The sequence below is a fragment of the Schistocerca americana genome, chromosome 5 (genome assembly GCF_021461395.2).
Source record: "Schistocerca americana isolate TAMUIC-IGC-003095 chromosome 5, iqSchAmer2.1, whole genome shotgun sequence".
In the NCBI taxonomy this organism is placed as follows: domain Eukaryota; kingdom Metazoa; phylum Arthropoda; class Insecta; order Orthoptera; family Acrididae; genus Schistocerca; species Schistocerca americana.
In genome coordinates, this window is record NC_060123.1 from 671,357,205 (window position 1) to 671,378,055 (window position 20,851).

A 20,851-nucleotide genomic window follows, 5' to 3' on the forward strand; every position below is an offset into this window, starting at 1 on the left:
CCTTGCGATTATTGGCTTTGGGATTACCTGAAGTCGCAAGTGTATCGTGATCGACCGACATCTCTAGGGATGCTGAAAGACAACTTCCGACGCCAATGCCTCACTATAACTCCGGACAAGCTTTACAGTGCTGTTCACAACATTATTCCTCGACTACAGCTATTGTTGAGGAATGATGGTGGACATATTGAGCATTTCCTGTAAAGAACATCATCTTTGCTTTGTCTTACTTTGTTATGCTAATAAATGCTATTCTGATCAGATGAAGCGCCATCTGTCGGACATTTTGTGAAATTTTTTTTTTTTTTTAATTCTAATAAAAGCGCATGTCATTCCAAGCATGTGTGTCAATTTTTACGTCTCTATCTACATTATTCCGTGATTTATTCAGTTTTCAAATTTATACTGACTTTTTGATCACCCTGTATATTGCGTGCATTACAATCGAGAACACTCGGCATACTGTAAGATACGGTTTTAGTTGCTGATGACGCTGCTTCATGAACATCAATAATTATTGACATTAACTGTAATAATTATTAACATTAGCAACAATAATTATTCGAAGCAGGCCGCATTCAGAAGAGAATGGTTTGCAAACTACTCTCTTGAAGATAGATATGTACAGTGACAATATTACTAAATTTTAACACATGTGAATGGGGAGCACTGCAGTGACGTTTTAAATACATGACTATTGAATAAAGCATGCAGCTTCTTAAATTTGTATAGTCTTCTCTGCTGTCAACAATATTCATTAACAAAGAGTTGGTCAACCCGAGCGATGGGGTGTTAGTCTTGTAGACGACAGAATTCCAAAGCTAGAATTACACTTGCTTGTATTTTTCTTAATTCAGTTGTATATCTGCTCCTAACTCAATAAATTTTGCACTGCAGCTCAGATATTGTCAAACCATCTATGTTATGATCGCTCATGAAGGTCTCAGCGGCAGCAATATGTTGCTTATTTTTGTAATCGGCATCACTGAAATTCCACAAACACCTATGCAAAGCATAGATATCCAAAAAGCGAACATTATTCTCCGTTCCCCACTTTATATTTCAGTTTGTCTACACCCTACGAACAAACATAACCGCAAAACTCATGCAACTACTGGCGCCAAAGTTGGAACACGAGGAGAGTGTTTAGTTTCACCAACGATTTGCACAAACGCGCGGCGTGCATGCGGAGTGGCCGGCAGGGCAGTTGCCTGCAACCTAGTGTCGTCGTGTAAACTAGGCTTTTCGCAGGTAGCATTTCTATCAGGAGAGGCCGCATTCTGTGGAAACACGATGTAAAGTGTTTTTCGACCACCATCTAACATTAGGGAACCTTTAGGATCTGCAAAGGACGATATTGGTTTCGGTAAGTTGATGTCTAGATCTCATTTGTAGCATGTCATAAATTGATTGGTCAGTCCATGACGACCGTAGACAATCAGTGTATGGGGCATAAGCGTCACATACGCCTACAACAGCGAGCACATCTGCTATTACAAAACACTGCCTTGGTACATGTCACCCTATGTGTTACAGCAGAACAGAGATTCAGGCGTGCACTGCCTGCTACTGTGATAGTGTTATGAGTGGAGCAGTTGAGATGAAATTATCAAATATCTCACCCCGCTGGGAAAACTGTGCGTGTTAAAGCGCCTCTTCCGTGTTTTAGACGGTTTCCCACACCACACTATGTGGATACGGGCTGTTGTTACCAATGTCCTTCGTCTGTTACACGATTTGCAAATATTTACAAAATTTCTCTCACTTCCACATCAATAGTTGCGCTCGCAGACAGTTGAGGTTTAGATATTCCGTCCTGGACGGTGGGCTCGGGGGAGCGGGGGGAGGGGGGGGGGGGGGGGGGGGGGAGGGGCGGTGGATGATAACCAGGTGGCGAAAGGAAGGGTAGCCGACCACCCTTTAAATTAACCTTGCGAAATCCGTTAACAACCAAGTCGACCCTGCGGCAACGCCGGACAAAGACACAAGGAAAGAAAAAGAAGAAGAGACGGAGAATTCTGCTCATATTCTGCTGGGAATCCTGTCCGCCCCGCCCCCCGTGGTCAGACGCCAGAGGGACGGAGTCAATGCTACTTGTTCCCCCGTTGGTAATTAATATTCACAGTTGATAACTTCCGACGTTTGTCACCTTTGGGCCGGCCGGTGCGGCCGAGCGGTTCTAGGCGCTTCAGTCTGGAACCGCGCGACCGCTACGGTCGCAGGTTCGAATCTTGCCTCGGGCATGGATGTGTGTGATGTCCTTAGGTTAGTTAGGTTTAAGTAGTTCTAAGTTCTAGGCGACTGATGACTTCAGCTGTTAAGGCCCATAGTGCTCAGAGCCATTTGTCACCTTTGGTTGGTGATGGCGTTGGTTGTTTACAGTTTGTGTGTGTGTGTGTGTGTGTGTGTGTGTGTGTGTGTTATGAAATGACGAAACTATAACATAACTGTGAATTCTTTGACTGTTACAGGAGATGGTTGATCTGAACTACAATACACGGAATGTTAGTTCACTTTCTTACAAGAATGATAAAAAGATTGAATTAAAATTTATACAGTCCATTGCCACAGGAGTGTGCAGAATTTTTACCACTGTCTTTGAACATTAAAGCATGTATTCAAGCACACATTTACTCAACTCTTCTCTCGAAGTATGAAGTTCTCAATTTTCAAAAAATACAGTTCTGTCTAAGAGATGAGTAACACTAGTCAATGTTGTTGTCTGCTTGATCGGACGTCCACGCAATGACGATGAGTACTGGGAACGAGAGTGTCTCTCCACCAGAGCCTCCGGTTGCCCAGTCTGGGTTGCTGCGAGACATCTCTGACTGTTGTGGTATCGATGCGAGCTGTCGACTGTGGTGTGGCACCGCGGTCAGAACGTGTGTCTGTGTGTGTGTGTGTGTGTGTGTGTGTGTGTGTGTGTGTGTGTGTGTCTTGGTCAGCACTTCCTTCCGAAGCCTGAAGTTTTACTGCACAGCGCTCTATCACCGCATTTGCACCTTCAAAATATGGGGTGTTCACCTATCGAAATATCGGCGGTTGTCGAAGACGTCTCTCCGCTGCAACCGTTAAGCTGTTTGTGTGGTGTCACCGCCAGACACCACACTTGCTAGGTGGTAGCCTTTAAATCGGCCGCGGTCCGGTAGTATACGTCGGACCCGCGTGTCGCCACTATCAGTGATTGCAGACCGAGCGCCGCCACACGGCAGGTCTACAGAGACTTCCTAGCACTCGCCCCAGTTGTACAGCCGACTTTGCTAGCGATGGTTCACTGACAAATTACGCTCTCATTTGCCGAGACGATAGTTAGCATAGCCTTCAGCTACGTCATTTGCTACGACCTAGCAAGGCGCCATTATCATTTGCTATTTATCTTGTGATGCATGTACCGTCAGACCGATGTTCACCAATTATGGATTAAAGTTAAGTATTCCAGAAGCTACGTACTTTACTTGCTAGTAAAATTACTTTACCTGTTCCAGACCTCACGCCAGCCTGCGTGAGCTTAAACGCGTGCCTTTCGGCTTCCTCTCATAGTGAGTTGGCTGTCTTGCCAAGTCACAACGCTTTGTCCACAGATTTTCCTTCCAGAAAGGATGTGCGAGAAATGGCAAAGTTAACTGTTACTGATTTTCGAAGACTGGTACAAAAAATCCCGGATAACATTGAGGAGGCGTGATTGGATTCGAAGGGGTAAAACATCTGACACCCGCTTTCAAAGGTTCGTTTACGAAGGACAATCTAGGGTTACTTCTCGTTTTTAATTCTTGCAGTGCTACAAAAAAAAGATGATTGATACGGATGTTTGTGTTATTGCTGTCGAGAAACAGCCGAAAACTCTAAACCTAAACAAACTCAGAGTTCGATGGAATCACTATCAAATTGCATAAAGATTTTGCGGAAGTTTAATCTCTCTTTAAGCTCTCGAACAAAAACTGTGCCCGGCAGTCGGATAAAGCACGGGTCACACGTTCTGACGTCAAACGCAAAGCCGTATCTCGAGCGGTAACCGGCGTGGATTCCGGAAACAATGGCCATGTGAAACCCAAGTTGCACTTTTCTCACATAACATCCTGAGGGCCTGGGGTCAAGGTAGTCATATAGACGCACCATTTACAGCCTTTCGAAATGTACATATACTTCCTAGTTTATTTTTGTTCTCAGTGTCTTTCGACATTAAAGAGCGGCGCTGTAGGGATAGAAGATGTACGCTCGTCGTTATTTCCAGTTCAGAATTGTTACTTCGTTCTTGGGTACTAACGACTTTCTTTATCATATCCGTGAAAAAAAAAAGAAAGAAACTACCGCTATACTACAGTATAGAATTTAACAACGCTTTTAGGTTAATACACTTGGCTTAAGTAAGTAAATCAAGCGTACCACACTTATTTATGAAAGGAAACGAAAAGGAAAAGGGAAAGGGAAAGAGAATAGACGTTTGAGGCCGATGCAAACATCACGAGAAATAAAATATCGAGCGAAGTGGTCCATCCATTATAGCTCAAATAAAATAGCTTCGTGATTGACAGATTGTACAAAACAGGTAGCACTGGCGCTCGAGAAAGATCTACGGTTGGTTGTTGGTTGCCGCCTACCTCTGCATTCGCTGAAACGTCAATCTCGATGACAGTAAGTATTCTGCAGCATCTGTGGCCTCTACGCAGCAGCAGGCAGGCAGGCAGGCAGTACATACGGTGTAGCTGCCTGGGCAGCGTAGAGCCGCGCTGCATGCGGAACGAGGGACGGCCGGGATGAGAAATGGAGCGCCCGTCACCGGCTGGACACGTGTCAGCCCGCCCCAGGCGAGTTCAGGCAATCCTCCTCCCTGGCAGACCCCAGCCGCCTTCCCACGGGACGGGATTTCCACCGCGCCGCTCAGTGCTCAGCAACGATGCGGCTTGTTCACACCGAACGTTCACAGCGACGTGATGATGTTGTTGTTGTGGTATTCAGCCCGAAGGCTGGTGTCATGCCTCTTCATCTCTGAATAACTGCTACAGTTTAAATCCAACTGAACCTGCTTACCGCACTCATGCTTTAATTTCTCTCTACAATTTTTACGCCCCAACCATTACCAAACTGACAAATCCTTTATGCCATAGCATGCGTCCTATCAACTGATGCCTTCTTTTAGTAAAATTGTGCCTCAAACTTTCTTTTCCCCAACTCGACTCAGTATCATTAGTTATTCGATCTAACCCTTTAATCTTCAACATTCTTCTGTAACACCAAATTTCAAAATTTTCTTACACGTTTCACATCCATATGCGGCAAAAACCAGACAAATTCTTTCGGAAAAGACTTCCTAAGACTTCAGTTTATATTCGGTGTTTACACATTTCTCAGTTTGAGGAACTCTTTTCTTGGTACATCCTCTCTACTTCGCCCGTCATCAACAAGTCTGCTGCACAAATAGCAAAATTCGTGTGCTATTTTCACTGTCTCATTTGCTAATATAATTTCCTCAGCACTGCCTGATTTAATGCCACTACATTCCATTTCCGTCGTTTACGTCCCTTCATTCCATTCCATTCAATTGATATTCCACGACCTTTACCGCATCTGGTAGAATTACAATGCCCTCAGCGAACTTTAAGGTTTCTTTTATTTCTGCTCTCAGAATTCTAATTTGGTTTCCAAATTTCTCCTTGAATAACACTGGTGAGAGCTAAGAACCCTGTCTCACTCCCATCTCAATTACTGCTTCCCTATCATGTCTTTCGATTCTGAGAACTGCGCTCTGGTTTCGTTGCTACTTGTGCATAACTTTTCGCTCTCTGTATTTTATCCCTGCTACCTTGAGAATCTCAGAGACTGTATTCCAGTCAACACTGTCAAAAGCTATGTGTAAATCTACGCTGGTCGGTGTGGCCGAGCGGTTCTAAGCGCTTCAGTCTGGAACCGCTCGACCGCTACGGTCCTTAGGTTAGTTAGGTTTAAGTAGTTCTAGGTTCTAGGGGACTGATGACCTCTGACGTTAAGTCCCATAGTGTTCAGAGCCCTTTTTTTTAAAAAATCTACAAATTCTATAAACATAGGTTTGTTTGCCTCTCTTTAAGATACATTCTAAGATTAGGCATAGGGTCAGTATGCTTCCTGTGTTCCTGTGTTTCTCTACAACCCAAAATGATCTTCCCCGAGATCGGCTTCTATCACCTTTTTACATCCTTCCGTAAATAATTCATATCATAGTTTTGCAATCATGACTTACTAAACTAATGGCCCAAAACTCTGAAAAATGTCAGAACTTGCTCTCATGCGAAGAGGAGTTATTAAATTTTTCTTTAAGTCTGAGGCTTTATCACCTGTCTGACATATCTCACATACAATGTGAAATAGTTTTGTTAATGTTACTTATAATCCGTCCTGATTGCAAATTCTTTTTATTCATATGACCGGTTTCGGTTCATTCAGAACCATCTTCAGATCTGATATTTCAGTTACAGGAGTAACCCGTCCAAATCCAGCAACTTTTACATGCTGAAGGAACCGAAACCGGTCATGTGAATAAAAAAATTTGCAACCAAGACGGATTATAAGTAACATTATAAAATCACTGATTGCTGTTATCTCATCAGATATTATGTCTGTTTTTGCAAAGTGAAATAGTTTTATCATGGTTAGCTCTCCCAACGATCTCAATAATTCTGAGTGACTGTCGTCTAGTCATCCCAGCCAATAGTAGAAAGTAATCTGGATCGAATGAGAAACCTGTGAGATTCTACAGAGATTATTCGGAAGAACTTGTTTTCCCTGTTAGCAGCAGTTTATCGTAAGCCGTTGAAGCAACGTAGGGTTCCTAGCGATTGCAAAAAGAAAGGCACAAGTCACTACAGATTTCGAGAAGCATCGTTGGATAGGTGGACATAATGACAGTACAATCGAACATTTTCTGTTCTATCACACGATGACGTTTCTGCAGAGCGAAAATCTTGAGTATAAAAATCGGTTTTGATTCACAGAAAGAAGAGTTTGTGAATCCTTGCTAAATTAAATCGAAAGTTACCACAGTGATGCCGTATTCCACGGCATCCTTACAGCACAACAGTACATCGATGATATTCTACGTCCCGTTTCGTTGTCCTTCGTGGCAAGCCATCCATTTCAGCAAGATAATGCCTGGCCACACACGGGAAATTTCTGCTACTTGTCTTCGTTCCCGTCAAACACTACCTTGGCCAGCAAGGTCGCCAGATCTCTCCGCACATGAGAACGTTTGGAGTATTAGGGGCAGGTCCCTTCATCCATTTGACGATCTAACGCGACAACTGGACATAATTTTGCACGATATCTCTGAGGAGCCCATCCAACAATTCTATCAATCAAAGCCAAGCCGAATATCTTGCATTAGGGGCAGATGTGGACCAAAGCATTTTTGATCTGTTCAATTTGTGAAGTTCTTTCTCTTCTTTTTTTAGATTTCAGACGTGTCCCAAGGACGTGTGACAGGTCTATTAATGTATACACTGTATGTAAACGGTCTAGTGGATAACGTCGGAATATTCTTGGCGCTGTTCGCAGATTATGCATTTGCCTGAAGGGGATGTTGCCAACACTGTTTCGAACTGCCGGAAGACATGTAGACCTTCGGCGATGTGTGGAGCTGGCAGGTGACCCTAAACATAATGTAGCGTTTTGCGCATATAAATAAGCGAAGATTTCCACTACTTTCCTATTTAACTATCGGGTACAAATGACTGTAACCAACAACTATCGTAAAATACTTAGGAGTAACTTAAACCGGAAGGATCATATAAAACTAATAGAGGGAAAAACAGTTTCCAGGATGAGATTCACTACAACAGTCTTTAAAAAATGTAATTCATCCATGACAGATATGGTTTACAAAACACCGCTTGTACCGTTTCTTGAGTACTGCTCGTCAGTTTCAAATCCTTACCAGGTTGACTACTCAAAAGAGATAGAGACGATCCAATGAGAAGCGGTGTGCTTTGTCATGCAATAATTTAGTCGGTTCAGTGACAGACGCTACAAGAGAGGCAGTGACTACCAAAATTCCGTGAAAGTACGTTCCTGGTAGAATCGGGAGATATATATTACTTCCTTCGATATCGGTCTCGCGAAATGACCGCAACAAGAAGAAAGCAGAGAAATTAGAGCTGATACGGAGATTTGCTGACCATCGTTCTGCCCACACGCCATGCCGCAGCAGTTAATATACCGCAGTTGTGCCAAACAATGTAAACAAAGTACCGCTGAGCCGGCCAGAGTGGCCGAGGGGTTCGAATCCTGCCTCGGGCATGGATGTGTGTGATGTCCTTAGGTTTAAGTAGTTCTAAGTTCTAGGGGACTGATGACCTCAGATGTTAAGTCCCGTAGTGCTCCCAAACTACCGCTGAGTACAAGTGTTATTATTGCACCTGGGAGTGATGCCAGTCAGCTTACCGTGAGGCTTCTTCGTGATGTTTCACGAGGACATGCTGCAGCACTTGATGGTACATGCACAACTGTCTTGAAACCATTCACAATGCGATGTGCTTTCCTTAGTCGCCACTGTGCTTGTTTACTATAACGTCACCGTGTGTTTCCAATAATGCAATAATATCGTGGTCAGGTAGTTTGTGCAGCGAGCACTTTGCAGTTAGCTTCCGGCGTATTTTGTTGATAGGAAAAGTTCTACCCTTTGGTGACACCAGTTTAGTAACGGTTTAATAGTAGATGTGGCACATGATCTGTGTTGTATCAGCACCTATGGTGGTGTGAATGAACAATAAACGTGAATAAAGAATTACGACTGCGCCTGGTGCTTCCGCAGTTGGATAATGAACGGTATACAAATTCAGTGTCCATCCTCTGAGTTTGTCCACTGTCGGGACGACGGGCAGCTCACGACAAGTACATGGAGGACACGGCTGTGAACGTGAGAAGGCGCACGGCGCGCGCGTGTTCCTAGACATGACAAACGCGGGCGCTGGCGCACGTGTTCAGGGGTGGGCGTGGCGCGCTCCACACGATGCGATCACAGGCGATGCGCTGCGGCCTGCGTGCCTGCCCCCCCCCCCCCCCCCCCCCCTTCCAGACCCGTTTTCCTGTCGGGCACGGCTGTCAGCGGCCGCGGCGCCAGCAGTAAATAGCCGGCGGTAAGAGCCGGCAGGCTGGCACCAGGTGTGGGCAACAGCGATGCACGTGGCCTGCCTTCACCAGCCGCCAGCGGCAACCTACTGGCGCAGCTCACTACGTCGGGTGTACAGTGCACAGTCAGAAGATCCTACCTACATAGATGACTGTCTTAGACAATAATGTCACTGAAACTTGCTGGCAGATTAAAACTGTGTGCCGGACCGAGACTTGAACTCGGGACCTTCGCCTTTCGCGGGCAAGTGCTCGGTCCCGAGTTCGAGTCTCGGTCCGGCACACAGTTTTAATCTGCCAGCAAGTTTCATATCAGCGCACACTCCGCTGCAGAGTCAAAATCTCATTCTGGAATAATGTGACTATCTTCCACAATCAAAGCCTGCAGTCGTATACGGGGTGATTTCGCTAAATGGTGATAAACTGCAGGAGACGATCCCTGAGACGAGTAAAACAAAAGTCATTCGACCGGAAATGCCCTCCAAAGAGAGCAACACTCACTTTTAAGGTGCACATAAAAGATAGCTGACAGCGTAAATTTCAGTGACTGAAAGAACACACAAGATCAGGCCAAGCAAGTATGAATGTACTGCCTGAACTAGTGGTTTTGCTGATCACTCGAGAGACGAGTAATGTTCTACAGCACGGCAAAGTGCTCACACATTGGCACTAGGGCATTCGCTTCATCGCTATTGCCGACTCACTCTGACGTAGACGTGTACTTCTCGTGAGCTTCCCGTCGTCCCGACAGCGGAGAAACTCAAGAGGATAAACTGAATTTTCACACCGTTCATCATGTAACTCCGTCAGCACCAGGCATGCTCGTCATTTTTTATTCACATTTATTGTTCACACACACCATCTCAGGTGTTGATACAACACAGATCATGTGCCACATCTACTATAAAACTACACTCCTGGAAATGGAAAAAAGAACACATTGACACCGGTGTGTCAGACCCACCATACTTGCTCCGGACACTGCGAGAGGGCTGTGCAAGCAATGATCGCACGCACGGCACAGCGGACACACCAGGAACCGCGGTGTTGGCCGTCGAATGGCGCTAGCCGCGCAGCATTTGTGCACCGCCGCCGTCAGTGTCAGCCAGTTTGCCGTGGCATACGGAGCTCCATCGCAGTCTTTAACACAGGTAGCATGCCGCGACAGCGTGGACGTGAACCGTATGTGCAGTTGACGGACTTTGAGCGAGGGCGTATAGTGGGCATGCGGGAGGCCGGGTGGACGTACCGCCGAATTGCTCAACACGTGGGGCGTGAGGTCTCCACAGTACATCGATGTTGTCGCCAGTGGTCGGCGGAAGGTGAACGTGCCCGTCGACCTGGGACCGGACCCGCAGCGACGCACGGATGCACGCCAAGACCGTAGGATCCTACGCTGTGCCGTAGGGGACCGCACCGCCACTTCCCAGCAAATTAGGGACACTGTTGCTCCTGGGGTATCGGCGAGGACCATTCGCAACCGTCTCCATGAAGCTGGGCTACGGTCCCGCACGCCGTTAGGCCGTCTTCCGCTCACGCCCCAACATCGTGCAGCCCGCCTCCAGTGGTGTCGCGACAGGCGTGAATGGAGGGACGAATGGAGACGTGTCGTCTTCGGCGATGAGAGTCGCTTCTGCCTTGGTGCCAATGATGGTCGTATGCGTGTTTGACGCCGTGCAGGTGAGCGCCACAATCAGGACTGCATACGACCGAGCACACAGGGCCAACACCCGGCATCATGGTGTGGGGAGCGATCTCCTACACTGGCCGTACACCACTGGTGATCGTCGAGGGGACACTGAATAGTGCACGGTACATCCACACCGTCATCGAACCCATCGTTCTACCATTCCTAGACCGGCAAGGGAACTTGCTGTTCCAACAGGACAATGCACGTCCGCATGTATCCCGTGCCACCCAACGTGCTCTAGAAGGTGTAAGTCAACTACCCTGTCCATCAAGATCTCCGGATCTGTCCCCCATTGAGCATGTTTGGGACTGGATGAAGCGTCGTCTCACGCGGTCTGCACGTCCAGCACGAACGCTGGTCCAACTGAGGCGCCAGGTGGAAATGGCATGGCAAGCCGTTCCACAGGACTACATCCAGCATCTCTACGATCGTCTCCATGGGATAATAGCAGCCTGCATTGCTGCGAAAGGTGGATATACACTGTACTAGTGCCGACATTGTGCATGCTCTGTTGCCTGTGTCTATGTGCCTGTGGTTCTGTCAGTGTGATCATGTGATGTATCTGACCCCAGGAATGTGTCAATAAAGTTTCCCCTTCCTGGGACAATGAATTCACGGTGTTCTTATTTCAATTTCCAGGAGTGTATTACTGAACTGGTGGCAGCACAGGGCTTGGAGGAAAAGGTGTCGAATAACTCAGAACAAAATTCCATTATCAGCAGCTGACAGGTGGCTCGCCAGCATGGAATAAGCCAGACGACCGTGTGAAGCATTCCCCACGAGAAATGCTACTTTCCGTATCACTTACAAGGCGTGCAGGCCTTATTATCTACGGACTTGTCTCCGTGGCAGTGGTTTTGGCCCTTGTTCGTTGCACAACCCAAAACGATTCAGGGATCTGTCCGTGCTATTCAGAGATGAGACTACCTGTACGAGGGACACACCCACTGCACAGAATCACCCTGATTGGAAGCAGCGAACCGCCAGCAGCGGTCAGCCTCAATGTGTGGGTGGGGATTATTGGCGACCGCCTCATGGGACCAGTCACACTTCCACAACGCCTCAAAGGCGAGGCATGTCTCCTCCACTTCTGCGGGTCACCCTGCCACCCCTACTGACAGACGTGCCTTTGGTGATATGAAGACTAACGTAGCTATCACATGGTGGTGCTCCAGCTAACTTCCGCATTTCCGCGAGGAAGCGTCTCCACTAGTACCCCGACAGATGGAGCGGACGAGGTGGTGCAGTGGCTTGTCCCGGCCGGCTGCCTGTTCCGTTTGATTTCCACCTCTGGGAGCACCTCGAAGAAGTCGTGTATGCGGAGCCCATCCCAGTCATGCAGATACAGTACATTCGTGCTGCCTGTGATGCTATTTCATTGCGTGTCTCATTTGGTAGTGCACCGTCGTCACGCATGCTTCACTTCGAACACCTTGTCTAACGGTGCTATCATCACAGCATGTTGTGCACTGCATTGTACTATACAGGCATTGTGCATTAACAAATACCTATTTTTGTAGACACCATGCATTTCCGGTCATCTGTTAACAAAATTGTTCAAATGTGTGTCAAATCTTATGGGACTTAACTGCTAAGGTCATCAGTCCCTAAGCTTACACACTACTTAACCTAAATTGTCCTAAGGACAAACACACACACTCATGCCCGAGGGAGGACTCGAGCCTCTGACGGGACCAGCCGCACAGTCCATGACTGCAGCTCCTCAGACCGCTCGGCTAATCCCGCGCGGCCCGGTCAGCTGTCCATATGACCTTGTTTGTTTCTTATTGTCTCAGAAATCGTTCTCTGCAGTTGGTCCCCACTTAGCAAAATCATCCTGTAACCGAGGTACTACCCCAAAATTATGAACAAATCTTTGGCGTGGCGATGGGTTGTGAGTTATCGGCTGTCGTGACGAAACCATACAGGGAACACTTAGAAGCAAAGCCGCTACCTTCCGCCATGTTGAGAGCAACGTATTTCTATCGATACGCGAATAAGACTTTTGTGGTATGGCCGCGTGGAGCGGCAAAACTTCGAAGCTTCCTGGAACATTTAAACTGCGTCCATCGTATCATAAAATAATAGAAAAAGAGAGCCAACTACCTTTCCTAGACTTACCGGTTAAGAGAACGGACTGATCCCTGTGAGACAGGTCATATAAAAACCTAGGCACACTAACTCATCTCTGTCTCCAGGCCTCAAGCCACCACTAATCCTCAAGAAGAAATTCGGTCCTACAGAAACTGGTCGATAGAGCTCTAAGATTTTAAGACGACGAGAGCTTCGTCGAAGAATTACGACACCTACGAATAGTGTTAAGGAAGGAACTGGTACTCAGATCGTCAAATTGAATGAACGTTGCGGCTAAAATTGCCAGAGTAGGTGGTTGAGACTGTTACCTAGGAAGAAAAGCAAAAAATCACTTATTCTACCTTATGCTGGCCCAACATCGGTAAAGATCGTTAGATACCTAAGGAAACAAGGCATACAGTGCATTTCGCTCCCTTCAACTAAGATAAAGTCTTTTTTGTAATGTTACAGACGATCTAGGTCTCCGCAAGTTGTGTGTGTATGTACCCCATCCCATATAAATGCGGCATGTCCTACCTGGGTCAGACTGTCAGAACAGTAGAGGAGAGATGCACGACTCGCCCAACCGAAACAACGAAACAAATCATATGCTGTCGAACTGTGCCTCGAACACGATCATCCAATGTAGTACGTCGAGACCAGCATCGTACTGCAAACACCAAGTCTCTTGGACAGCATAACTAATGAGCCTATCGACGTAAACATGCCACCAAACCTAATAAACGGGAACACAGGTTTCGATTTAAACATCGCTTGGGATCCGGCACTCAGTTTACTAACTCGCTGGGCAACACAGCTGGAAAACGCTGAAAGAATTTGCGTTTCACGGGCTCTAAAAAACAAAAGAACACCAACGTGAAATGCGGGACGAGTATCGAACTCATCTCAAATAGCGGCGCGAGACCAACAATTGTTCGCAAGCTGGTTCGAGTCCAGGCCGCGAGTACACATAACAGCAAAATCGCAGCGCCTGAAGAAGTCCGCTAGGTCGGTCGTCGAGCTATTAAAAACTGTATAGAATGGAAACATCAACTTGGCAGAACACACGGAAGCACATCCTCAAACAATCACGCCGATAAAACCTAAGAGATTACATCCCCTTGATTTTCTTAAGTGCCTGTAAGACAGTTTCAGTTCCATATCTGATTCAGATACATTCAGCTTTACATGATGGTGCTCCTCAGGAGTTCAGAACATAAATTAAGCTCCACACCTTTTATGTCTCTAGAGTCTTTCGACGCTCCTTCGCATGCTGGTCGCATGGCGATGTGTGTAAGAAGAATCCTTACTAGCGGAAATTTGCGCTCGTAGCCCAGGTTCCAGTAAACAGTTTGCTGGCAGTCCCAACAGACACTGTGGTTGCAACATTGGTCTTTTGGCGCAGAAGCCTTGCGAACAACAAAGGCTGTTCTCGGTATGAGAAGCTCCAGGCTTGAGCCCGCCGTTGGGAACCAGGATTGGAATGTGCTCCTCCCTTGAACTATCGGGACCAAATTAATACTCGACAGACAGTTTGCGCAGTTCTTCCGTACCACCTTCTAGCTTCCAAATGGCCCAGAATACGACCTCTTGAAACTAAGTAAACTCGACTTATGCCTACAACGTTTGATAACCCCATATAATACTCTGACCAACAGACTACTCTTGCAGCAAATTATGTAGAGTTACTAGGAACTCTTGGCTATCACGCTGAGTAAATGGCTCCTACTACGTTCAGGGCAAGTCGCCTCACTGTGTATTGATTCTGTGGAGGAGACACATAGACATAATGAGTGATGGCCTTGACAGCTTTTGTTTCCCATCTTCCGACAACTGCAAGCTCACTACATTGTCGTGTCATATCATAATCCTGAATGATGGCCTTTCATAGTAGTGTGTAAACCGGTGTCCCAATCGTAAAGTGCCAGGCTATAGATCCACTGGTCTCGGGTTCGATCCCCGCTCACTTCTAGGATTTATATCTGTCACTTATCATTCCTTTCCCCTCTGACAATGTTTGTTGATGTAAAAAACGCTGAGTTCCGCCGTCGTTCGAAATCCACGTTAAAACGTAGATGTCCTGTAACAGGCTGGATGAGTCAGTTCATAGTTCGGAGGAAGACAAGGCCATAGCACCTCCACGGCTAGTAAAGAACAGTCGTGTTCAAAACAGTCTTCGGATTAATGAATACTTTGCTTCAGTTGCGAGAGTAGTCGGAACTAAGACAAGTTCATGCTGATGGTTCTGCACAGGTGGTCGAAGCAATGCTTCAAACCCTGAAATGTGCGTGGAAGGGGCGTTATGCAGGAAACACGGTCGCGGTCGAAATGACCGCAAAATCCGAGGAATATTGTGGCAAGAAAGAACTTACAAAAGTCCTGTCTGAATTAATGTACACTTCTAGTCATTTTGTAACGAGCATACTCTTCTGGCAAATTCCAAGACAGACAATTACGTAGCATGAATGTGTTATGCGAGGGTCGTTCGTCACTAATGTGCCACCAGTGTCTTAAAATTGGACAAATGGTGTCGCAGGAGGCAACTTTGCCATAGACTTCTGTTCATCCAGTAATTATGTAAAAGTGCTTGTCCCTAAATGGCCATCCGACAAGGTTGTCTTCCAATCTTTCCAAGGTAAAAGATGGTCACTGGTGGAGGCAACTTGTTATGAAACAGTAACAGTCTAGTTTGTTTCTACAGAGCTGAGCAATCTGCGCAAACATTCGATCTCAGTTTCAGCATCCTAAACAACACAGTAAGCGAAAAATATGACAAATAATAATCCTACACTTAAACGAAATGCACAATGAACTTATTTCTACATTAACATACAGCAAGATTTTTGTACATTAGTTCTTGACGGCAAGTTGGCAGCTCATTTTAAGGACAGAACACTAACCGAGAACAGAAAAGTGAAGACTTGTGCACGGGAACCACAAAGCTATTAGCATCACACTTAACGATTGGTTATCGAAGTAAAACAAAAAGCAGTCGTTACAGCCTATTTTAATTAGGGATAAACTTCAAAAATAGTACAGTTGCCATCTTCGTTGCATTTTACTAGCAGCCACAAGGACGGTATAATACAGAATATGCAAACAAATACTAGCTTTTGCGTGAAATGTTTTTTAAAATATTCCATCTCTCCTTCAAGCAATAGGTAACTGTGTTCAGAAGGTTACTGACCTCAGCAGGACGTTGCTCGCTAACTTGGGTACAGCGCCCTGACAGACATGGTAGCAGAACGTCCATAGGCGCTAGGTCCCCAGCACAGCTCGATCCCGGCGAACGAAAACCGCGCCACGGAGTATCTTGCGTGCCTGTAATAAACAAGAAAGAGCTTGGTTAGTTGTGGAACTACGCCACGTCAGCGACAGAAGAGACCGTAAAATAATAATAATAACAGAATAACAAACAGCTGTGGTAACGTCGTATACACTGAAGTGCCAAAGAAACTGGTATAGGCATGCGTATTCAAAAAAATGGTTCAAATGGCTCTGAGCACTATGGGACTCAACTGCTGTGGTCATAAGTCCCCTAGAACTTAGAACTACTTAAACCTAACTAACCTAAGGACATCACACACATCCATTCCCGAGGCAGGATTCGAACCTGCGACCGTAGCGGTCGTGCGATTCCAGGCTGTAGCGCCTTTAACCGCTCGGCCACTCCGGCCGGCGCATGCGTATTCAAATACAGAGATATATAAAAAGGCAGAATACGGCCCTGCGGTCCTCATCGCCTATATAAGACAACAAGTGTCTGACGCAGTTATTAGATCGGGTGCTGCTGCTACAATGGCAGACTGGCAAGATTTAAGTAAGTTTGAACGTGGTGTTATAGTCCGCGCACGAGCGATAGGACACAGCATCTCCGAGGCAGCGATGAAGTGGGGATTTGCCCGTACGACGATTTATTTATTTACACGTCAAGTTCCGTAGGACCAAATTGAGGAGTAAATCTCCAAGGCCATGGAACGTGTCAGTACATGAAATTACAACATGAAAGTACACTACTGGCCATTAAAATTGCTACACCAACAAGAAATACAGATGATAAACTGCAAAAAGGTGGGAATTTAAGGAGATGGGACCTGGATAAACTAAAAGAACCAGAGGTTGTACAGAGATTCAGGGAGAGCATAAGGTAGCAATTGACAGGAACGGGGGAAATAAATACAGTAGAAGAAGAATGGGTAGCTTTGAGGGATGAAGTAGTGAAGGCAGCAGAGGATCAAGTAGGTAAAAAGACGAGGGCTAGTAGAAATCCTTGGGTAACAGAAGAAATATTGAATTTAATTGATGAAAGGAGAAAATATAAAAATGCAGTAAGTGAAACAGGCAAAAAGGAATACAAACGTCTCAAAAATGAGATCGACAGGAAGTGCAAAATGGCTAAGCAGGGATGGCTAGAGGACAAATGTAAGGATGTAGAGGCCTATCTCACTAGGGGTAAGACAGAAACCGCCTACAGGAAAATTAAAGAGACCTTTGGAGATAAGAGAACGACTTGTATGAATATCAAGAGCTCAGATGGAAACCCAGTTCTAAGCAAAGAAGGGAAAGCAGAAAGGTGGAAGGAGTATATAGAGTAGAAGCCAACCTCGGAGAGGATCAGTTTGGATTCCGTAGAAACACTGGAACACGTGAGGCAATACTGACCTTACGACTTATCTTAGAAGAAAGATTAAGGAAAGGCAAACCTACGTTTCTAGCATTTGTAGACTTAGAGAAAGCTTTTGACAATGTTGACTGGAATACTCTCTTTCAAATTCTAAAGGTGGCAGGGGTAAAATACAGGGAGCGAAAGGCTATTTACAATTTTTACAGAAACTAGATGGCAGTTATAAGAGTCGAGGGACATGAAAGGGAAGCAGTGGTTGGGAAGGGAGTAAGACAGGGTTGTAGCCTCTCCCCGATGTTGTTCAATCTGTATATTGAGCAAGCAGTAAAGGAAACAAAAGAAAAATTCGGGGTGGGTATTAAAATTCATGGAGAAGAAATAAAAACTTTGAGGTTCGCCGATGACATTGTAATTCTGTCAGAGACAGCAAAGGACTTGGAAGAGCAGTTGAATGGAATGGACAGTGTCTTGAAAGGAGGATATAAGATGAACATCAACAAAAGCAAAACAAGGATAATGGAATGTAGTCTAATTAAGTCCGGTGATGCTGAGGGAATTAGATTAGGAAATGAGGCACTTAAAGTAGTAAAGGAGTTTTGCTATTTGGGGAGCAAAATAACTGATGATGGTCGAAGTAGAGAGGATATAAAACGTAGGCTGGCAATGGCAAGGAAAGCGTTTCTGAAGAAAAGAAATTTGTTAACATCCAGTATTGATTTAAGTGTCAGGAAGTCATTTCTGAAAGTATTCGTATGGAGTGTAGCCATGTATGGAAGTGAAACATGGACGATAAATAGTTTGGACAAGAAGAGAATAGAAGCTTTCGAAATGTGGTGCTACAGAGGTATGCTAAAGATTAGATGGGTAGATCACATAACTAAAGAGGAGGTATTGAATAGAATTGGGGAGAAGAGGAGTTTGTGGCACAACTTGACTAGAAGAAGGGATCGGTTGGGTTGGTAGGACATGTTCTGAGACATCAAGGGATCACCAATCGAGTATTGGAGGGCAGCGTGGAGGGTAAAAATCGTAGAGGGAGACCAAGAGATGAATACACTAAGCAGATTCAGAAGGATGTAGGTTGCAGTAGGTACTGGGAGATGAAAAAGCTTGCACAGGATAGAGTAGCATGGAGAGCTGCATCAAACCAGTCTCAGGACTGAAGACCACAACAACAACAAACGGTTATTCATTCGACAAATAAATTATACTAGAACTGACATGTGATTACATTATCACGCAATTTGGGTGCATAGATCCTGAGAAATCAGTACCCAGAACAACCACCTCTAGCCGTAATAATGGCCTTGATACGCCTGGGCATTGAGTCAAACAGAGCTTGGATGGCTTGTACAGGTACAGCTGACCATGCAACTTCAACACGATACCACAGTTCACCAAGAGTAGTGACCGGCGTATTGTTACGAGCCAGTTGCTCGGCCACCATTGACCAGACGTTTTCAGTTGGTGAGAGATCTAGAGAACGTGCTCGCCAGGGCAGCAGACGAACATTTTCTGTATCCAGGAAGGCCCGTACAGAACCTGCAACATGCAGTCGTGCATTATCCTGCTGAAATGTAGGGTTTCACAGGGATCGAATGAAGGGTAGAGCCACGGTTCGTAGCATATCTGAAGTGTAACGTCCACTGTTCAAAGTGACGTCAATGCGAACAAGAGATGACCAAGACGAGTAACCAATGGCACCCCATACCATCACGCAGGGTGATACGCCAGTGTGGCGATGACGAATACACGCTTCCAATGTGCGTTCACCGCGATGTCGCCAAACACGGATGCGTCCATTATGACGCTGTAAACAGAATCTGGATTCATCTGAAAAAATAGACGTTTTGCCATTCGTGCACCCAGGTTCGTCGTTGACTACACCATCGCAGGCGCTCCTGTCTGTGATGCAGCGTCAAGGGTAACCGCAGCCACGGTCTCCGAGCTGATAGTCCATGCTGCTGCAAACGTCGTTGAACTGTTTGTGCAGATGGTTGTTATCTTGCAAACGTCCCCATCTGTTGACTCGGGGATCGAGACGTGGCTGCACGATCCGTTACAGCCATGCGGATAAAATGCCTGTCATATCGACTGCTAGTGATACGAGGCCGTTGGGATCCGGCACGGCGTTCCGTATTACCCTCCCTAAACCCACCGATTCCATATTGTGCTAACAGTCATTAGATCTCGACCAACGCGAGCAGCAATGTCGCGATACGATAAACCGCAATAGCGATAGGCTACAATCCGACCTTTATCAAAGTCGGAAACGTGATGGTACGCATTTCTCCTCCTTACACGAGGCATCACAACAACGTTTCATCAGGCAACGAGGGTCAACTGCTGTTTGTGTATGAGAAATCGGTTGGAAACTTTCCTCCTGTCAGTACGTTGTAGGTGTCGCCACCAGCGCCAACCTTGTGTGAATGCTCTGAAAAGCTAATCATTTGCGTGTCGCAGCATCTTCTTCCTGTCGGTTAAATTTCGCGTCTGTAGCACGTTATCTTCGTGGTATAGCAATTTTAATGGCCAGTAATGTAATAACAGATAAAAATAAATTGTTTATGAACCCGAAAAAAGTCAATCAAGAGGTTGAAGTAAACGCAGCCAACAATACAACAAGAATAAGCTTACATTTTCAAGGAATTCCTCGACAGAATAGAAGAAGTGACGCACAAGGAAACTCTTCAGTTTCGATTTGAAAGCGCGTGAATTATTGCTAAGATTTTTGAATTTGAGTGGCAGCTTATCTCCCTGTCCCAGCCAGTTTAGGTGGTGGAAGGCCACGGAAACGAAGTAATCGCATACATTCAATAAGAGAATTAAGTTGTCTGCAGGCTGGTACCCTTTCAATTTATATTAGCATTAACTTGGCCGCCATGGAGCTGTTATTCGACTGTCTGTCTGTCCGTCTGTCTGTTAAGATCCCTTTCCCTCAGGAACGGGTAGACATATCAAGTCAAATTTTATACTAAGGTCTATAGTCCCTTGGTGTTGTAATATAAGTATACTTCTAAATCCAGGTAATAAAAAAATACGGCCATTTATGTCACTACAATTCAAGTGCACCAGTGGAATTTTCTGCCTTGTGGCCGTTAGTGTTCCGGTTACCTGCCCTGGCCACTGACGTAATTTCAGGCAGCGTCCTTTAATCACCTGTTGTCGCTGTATATTTTAAAATTTTGAAATTTGATTGTGGCCTTCAGCAGTTTGTAGTGCACCTTGTATATGTTTGTTCTATCCACTTTTGCCTTGAGGCTTTCCGCCTAGCTGAGATATATATTATAATATCTGCAAGTTTAACTTCATGTCTTCAGTCACTTGAAATTTATCTTGTTGATTTTTAAGATTTCTTGTTTGGAGGC

The 20,851-nt window shown here is 45.7% G+C and overlaps 1 protein-coding gene across 1 annotated transcript in view; it reads right to left on the reverse strand.

Moving 5' to 3' along the window:
- LOC124616625 overlaps positions 1–20,851 on the reverse strand; it is a 181,866-nt gene that overhangs the window by 37,550 nt on the left and 123,465 nt on the right. The window contains exon 2 of the mRNA XM_047144950.1: positions 16,047–16,180. Coding sequence (XP_047000906.1) covers positions 16,047–16,180 — 134 coding nt within the window. The remainder of the gene's footprint in view (positions 1–16,046; positions 16,181–20,851) is intronic.